At 32.8% G+C, this 5,779-nt stretch overlaps 1 protein-coding gene across 1 annotated transcript; it reads left to right on the top strand.

The window, feature by feature from the left end:
- Nucleotides 1-2,635: 2,635 nt before the first annotated feature.
- LOC132036694 (protein LIGHT-DEPENDENT SHORT HYPOCOTYLS 7-like) lies at nt 2,636-3,588 on the top strand. Its single transcript, XM_059427073.1, has one exon. The coding sequence runs from the start codon at nt 3,004-3,006 to the stop codon at nt 3,559-3,561; it is 558 nt and encodes a 185-aa protein (XP_059283056.1). The 5' UTR covers nt 2,636-3,003; the 3' UTR covers nt 3,562-3,588.
- The last annotated feature ends 2,191 nt before the right edge of the window (nt 3,589-5,779 follow it).

Below are 5,779 nucleotides of genomic sequence, written 5' to 3'. Positions count from 1 at the left end.
TTACAACCACCCAAATTTATAACCCTTTTTATATAATTTTTAATATAAATTTTTTTTATCCCAAAAATTTTAAAAAATTTAATTGAAACAAATATTAAGTTATACATTTAAGGGATAATAAAATAAAAGTGAAATTTGATAAAATATAATTAAATAAATACTATTAATTAATAGAATTTTTTTTAATTTCTACATAAAATTCAATTTCCATAAAGAAAGGCCCCTAAATGTTTACTAAATTACAAGGCAAAAGGGAATCTTTGTTCTTAATTTTTTTTTCCAGCAAAAAATTGTTCAAACGATAATTTTTATCAAACCTTTTTTGGATTGGACCTTCCCATTTGAAGGGGCTTTAAAGATCAGCTATCCCCATTATCATGTTGCGAAAACATATGTTAATATACTGAGACTTTTTTTCCCCAAAAAAACCGTTTCCCAAAACAAAACCCCAAAAGACGTCAAATTTTTTTCAAATTTTTGTTTCGTCCAAATTTTTTTCTTTAGTTTGGCCCGAAGGTTTGCACAATTGGGACCTTTTTTGGATATACTTTTTTAAAATAAAAACCCCACATCATATTCGTTTTCTTGAATAACAAAAAAGGGGGGAGGAAAACTAGCAAGATTGGAAAAAGAGGGATTCTAAAACATTAATGTCTAAAAAATAATTAGGTAAAAGGGAATCTAAATGTAAAAATTAAAATTTTAATATGTTAAATTAAAAGTGTTATATAAAAAAAAAATAATAATAAAATATTAAAATAGTAAGGGTTTAGATGAATAGGTATATTGGGAATCTAAATGAAAAATTAAAATTTATAATATGTTAAATTAAAAGTGTTATATAAAAAAAAAAAAAATTATTAATAAAATAATGGTGAATGAATAGTGTTGCATCAAATTTGATGCAACACTATTCATCACCAAATGGTGAAAAAAATAGTGAAAGGGGTAAACAATTTTTTGCACCAAAATAGCATTTGGTGCAAAAAATGGTGCAAGGTTGGAGAGGCCTTAATAGAAAGCGGCCTTTGATGAACTTACTCTATAGGACTCTGGATTAACCAAGACAGTGGACTTCGAATAACTGATGCCTAAAACAATAAAAGAAGTAAAATAAAGCAAAATAAATAAATGAAAAGAAAATGTGGAGACAATGTAAAGAAATGAGAAGGAAAGCCGACGAACAAAAACAAAACATCACTAAGAAAGTAGAGTACAGTTGGATAATAATATGATTTAGTCATTATCAACAGTGTTCTGATGTTATAGTGGCGCTACTATCCTGGCTATTATATTTGTGTTATTACGAAATATTATTAGTGCACAGCTGTAATAAATTGAGGAAATTTTAATTTGTATCACTTATTAGTGTACTTATTTGTATTCCGTGTTTACACTACACCAAGCATTTTATTTAACCGTTAAAAATTACAGTGAAAATATGTAGGGTCACTTAACTACAACTGGTAAATAGAAGTGTTTAAAAAATAGAAGTGTATATGAGAAATACGTGTCTTGTATTTATGTGCATGAAAACTTTGTCCATAATCAAATAGTAATATTTCCAGTTTATACTTTATTTTACTTTTTTCTACCATTACCCATATTGGAAGGCAAATCCATATATAAGAGCCAATCAAAAAGATATTAGGAGCCCATTCTTTATAAATAATTGAAGCAGCCAAGCCATCACTATTTTTCAGCCCTTTTTCAAATACAACTTTCATGGTTGTCGGTTTCTACCATATTAGAAAATGATGAACTTGTTGGTCCAACAGATTTTTCATCTGTCTAATTGGTAAGCCTTTTCATAGCAGCTCCATTTATGTTCAACTAGCTACTAGGGTTTTGGGTTATTGCCCTTCTAGATAAAATCAAGTCAAATATTGGACTTAAGTAAGTTTTCCTATAAACAGCACTTCAAAAATTCAAATTAGTTTGATATAGATAAAATAGAATGGAGGAAGTAGTCTCTAATTTATTTTCTCCTTCATTCTCATTTTCTAATGGGTGCACTAGCAAGGTGCCATTGATCACACAATAAGTAGAGTGCATATTCATTTAAACATATTTTGTCACTAATATCAAATTCACCAGTCTTAGTAATCTAGAATTGAGCATTCTACATTTCTACTATGCATATATGTTATACTACGTGTTTATGATTAAAAGCAAGTGCAAAGCCACGTAAATTAAAGAGTGGTTAGTTGAATACTCTTCATTGAAAAATTATATTGTACTGTGTATGTAAAAAAATATATTGCATGTAAAGAATTTACTTTTTATACATATATATTAAATCTTGATAACTATTAGCGAAATTCCTTAGCTTCGACACTGATCTAAAGTTAGAACATCACCACCTAAAAATATGGTTGAAACCTCTATTCTTCTTTTTACAAGACAAGATTCTAGAATTGGTCTTTTTACTTCTTGACTGCATGCACAAGTTGTTAATTAACTGTGTTCACACTATCTAGTTACCCTTAGTCGCTAAGGGTCAAATTAAAGTGCTAATTTTGCTAATATTCTTGATAAAGAGTGCTGGAATGATGCTAATACAATTATAAAAATAAGGAAATTATTATTAAAAGCCATACTTAATGCTAATTGTACAATTAAAGGAAGAAAACAATATGGTGATGGAAGAAAAGAGGAGCTAAAGCACTTTCCCTTGGACCCCATGCCATGTCTTATCAGCTACCCCAATTATTTGTTTTAATTTCATCTTTCTCCATTGTAACCCTACTCATCTCTTTATATTTTTCCTTCTCTTAGCTAAAACAATTCATTAAAAACCATGTCTCAAAATCAAATCTCTCCCTCAGAAATTCTCCACCAAGTTTCTATTTTTATGAAATGAAAGTAGAAAAAAAGTTGTCTTGGTAGTGGTGCAAATTACTCCTTTGGGCACAACTTGGGCTAAAAAACGCCGTTGTTCGAAAAAAATCAAGATCGCCAGACAAGAACCCCTCTCTAAAAAGATAGGAGAGCTTACAAGCTATGATGTCAAATGAGCAAAGGAGGGAAGTAGGAGAAGGGTCATCATCAGCAACGACCTCAACTCTAGCACCATCTGACCACCATCATCATCTATCACCACCACAGCCTCAATTGAGCCGTTATGAGTCTCAAAAACGTCGTGATTGGAACACTTTTAGACAATACTTGAAGAACCACAAACCCCCAGTTCCTTTATCCCAGTGCAACTACAACCACGTGTTAGATTTTCTCCGGTACCTAGATCAATTCGGAAAAACTAAGGTACATTTAAATGGATGTGCCTTCTTTGGACAAGTTGAGCAAGTAGGACCATGTACTTGTCCTCTTAGGCAAGCATGGGGAAGTTTAGATGCACTAATTGGAAGGCTTAGAGCTGCTTATGAAGAAAATGGGGGATTACAAGAGACTAATCCATTTGCTAATAGTGCTATAAGAATTTATCTTCGTGAGGTAAGAGATTCTCAAGCTAAAGCAAGAGGAATTTCCTATAAGAAGAAGAAAAAGAGGAGGAAAATTCAAATTAATGCTAGTAATAACAATCAGGCAAATTCTTCTTGATTATATCAAGAGGAAAAATAAATAAATGGTAAGTTTCTTGCTTTGGTAATAAGAGGGTTAATTGCCTTAATTTGTTTTTGCAGATTTATATATGGTCATAGTTACATTTCAATACTATGAGGATTAGTTGACTTCATATATGAAGTGAGATGTAAGATATGTAGTGCTACTATACATAAAACATTAATTCTGATTAAGTTGTTTCTCTTCGTTTTCTTGGATATATTCATTATATTGAAACCCTAAAAATTGTACCGCTTCTACTGGTTGATGCAGGTAAAAAAAGGTAAAATTAAACTTTGATCTTTTACTTGAATTTAGGAATAATAGGAACAAGTGGAGAGGTAATCTTCGATCTTTTGCCTGAATTTAGGAATAATAGGAACCAATGGAAAATATAGAATTTTCATTAAGAAAGCTCAATATTTACTATATATTTGTAAAATAAAAAAATAAAAATTATCACATATGTACTGTGATTTTCCGGTAAAAGTGGTCCGGGAACCCTTCTACGGTTCTACCCCTCTAATTCAGTATAATGCAAACACGATAATTCTCTCTCTCTATCTAGATTTCTTTTCCCTTTCTCTCTAGTCTCTATAGTAACACACACATCCACACAAAGTGTGATATGTTAATCTTTATTCTTTTCTAGGGGGTCTTGTATCTGTTTTTTAAATATACAATTTCCATTGTGTGTAAAAGATACATAAATACATATATATTTATTGATGAATAGGTGGAAATACCAAGTTTGAGCGGTGGCTCAAGGATTTAAAATATTCACTAAATAGCCATAAATATTTGATTTTAAATTCAATTATTATTTTCTATTGACTTGAGTTCATTACAAAAATTAAAGTTCAAATCCAGAATCCACTTTGAGTGTTAGTAAGCTTTTCTCCCTCTTTCCCAAGTCGAGCTTCTTCTAATTTCTCCCTCAGCAGTATCGATCATTTCAGGTAGTCATAAGCAATTTTTTAGAGTCAACATGATATATGATAGTAGATACTCCAATACACTTCCGATATGATAATTAACAAGCCATTAAGTAGTACTAGCAATTATTATTTGAAGTTAAGCCCACTCCATAAAGAGGTTTCTTTGCACAAACTTATATAGTCATAACCTAGCCATAAATAGTAAATAATCATGCCTTATACACATTATCTTTTCCCTTGGAGTCCTTTTAATCTATTTCAATTTAATTTGCATTTTGGTGAAAATTCAGACTTTTTTTAATGTTACAATCACATAAAAACATAAATTTTTAAGATTCAATATAAGCTAAATAATACATGGCGATTGTATCATAAGCTGAGATCATAAATAATTATATAGAAAGCGGATAGTTGTTTCACATCTTTAAACGATCTTCTTCTTTTTTTAATGCAATTTCCCACCAACCAGGTGTAGGCCTGAGTTGTTGTGGGGGGGTTTGGCATGTCACGCCCAATTTCGGCGGACGTGATGGGCACCCGACCCCGTACCGAGCCCGAGCGAACCTACGTACCCTATCGCACACATAAATTTTTTTTTCAAAACTCAATACTAAATAATCATGAAATACATAATAAAGCTTTCTATTTTGACAAAATGCGTAATTATACAAACTTTAGTACATAACACAAATTGACAAATCGGTACCGATGGAGAGTCGACGAGGCCCGACACATCATATCCACAACACCGTCCAAAGTCTCTAATGCCATCCGTAAAAACACAACGTACATGCTCGGACTCGAGCGTTGCTCCGGAAAGGAATGAGCTCGCAATCATGTCGGAATATCTTTCAACTCGTACGCGGGTACCGCGCGGCACGAAACGCGGCCCACAGGAAGAATAGGGGGTCGGCACGAAAAATGTGCGAGTATGTAAAAGCTTAAAAACTATAAACAAACATAATCGGAGACAAAAAGTGCATAAATAGAGTGACGGAACCGTAATCGAACTTAGCGATACGGACGCAACGGCGGACGGGACCTTGGTGGCCGCTTGTAGCTACGAAGTACGTCGGACGGAGACGTAGACGGAATCGGAAGTCTGCAGAGGCGTACGGGATGTACTAAGAACGAGACCGCGTCGGGGGCAAACGTACGAGAAATACGAGTGAATGCATTGTGCTACGTACGTAGCGTACGAGACATACGGAGATGTTCGTATAAGATCATGTCTACGGACGGAATACAGCATCCAGACGTGAATCGGATAATTAATA

The sequence above is a fragment of the Lycium ferocissimum genome, chromosome 11, assembly GCF_029784015.1.
Source record: "Lycium ferocissimum isolate CSIRO_LF1 chromosome 11, AGI_CSIRO_Lferr_CH_V1, whole genome shotgun sequence".
NCBI lineage: Eukaryota > Viridiplantae > Streptophyta > Magnoliopsida > Solanales > Solanaceae > Lycium > Lycium ferocissimum.
This window is presented reverse-complemented; position numbering and strand designations above follow the sequence as displayed.

What these genes read in the sequence shown, in the direction of transcription:
- LOC132036694 (XM_059427073.1), top strand. Translation starts at nt 3,004, where the DNA reads ATGATGTCAAATGAGCAAAGGAGGGAAGTAGGAGAAGGGTCATCATCA.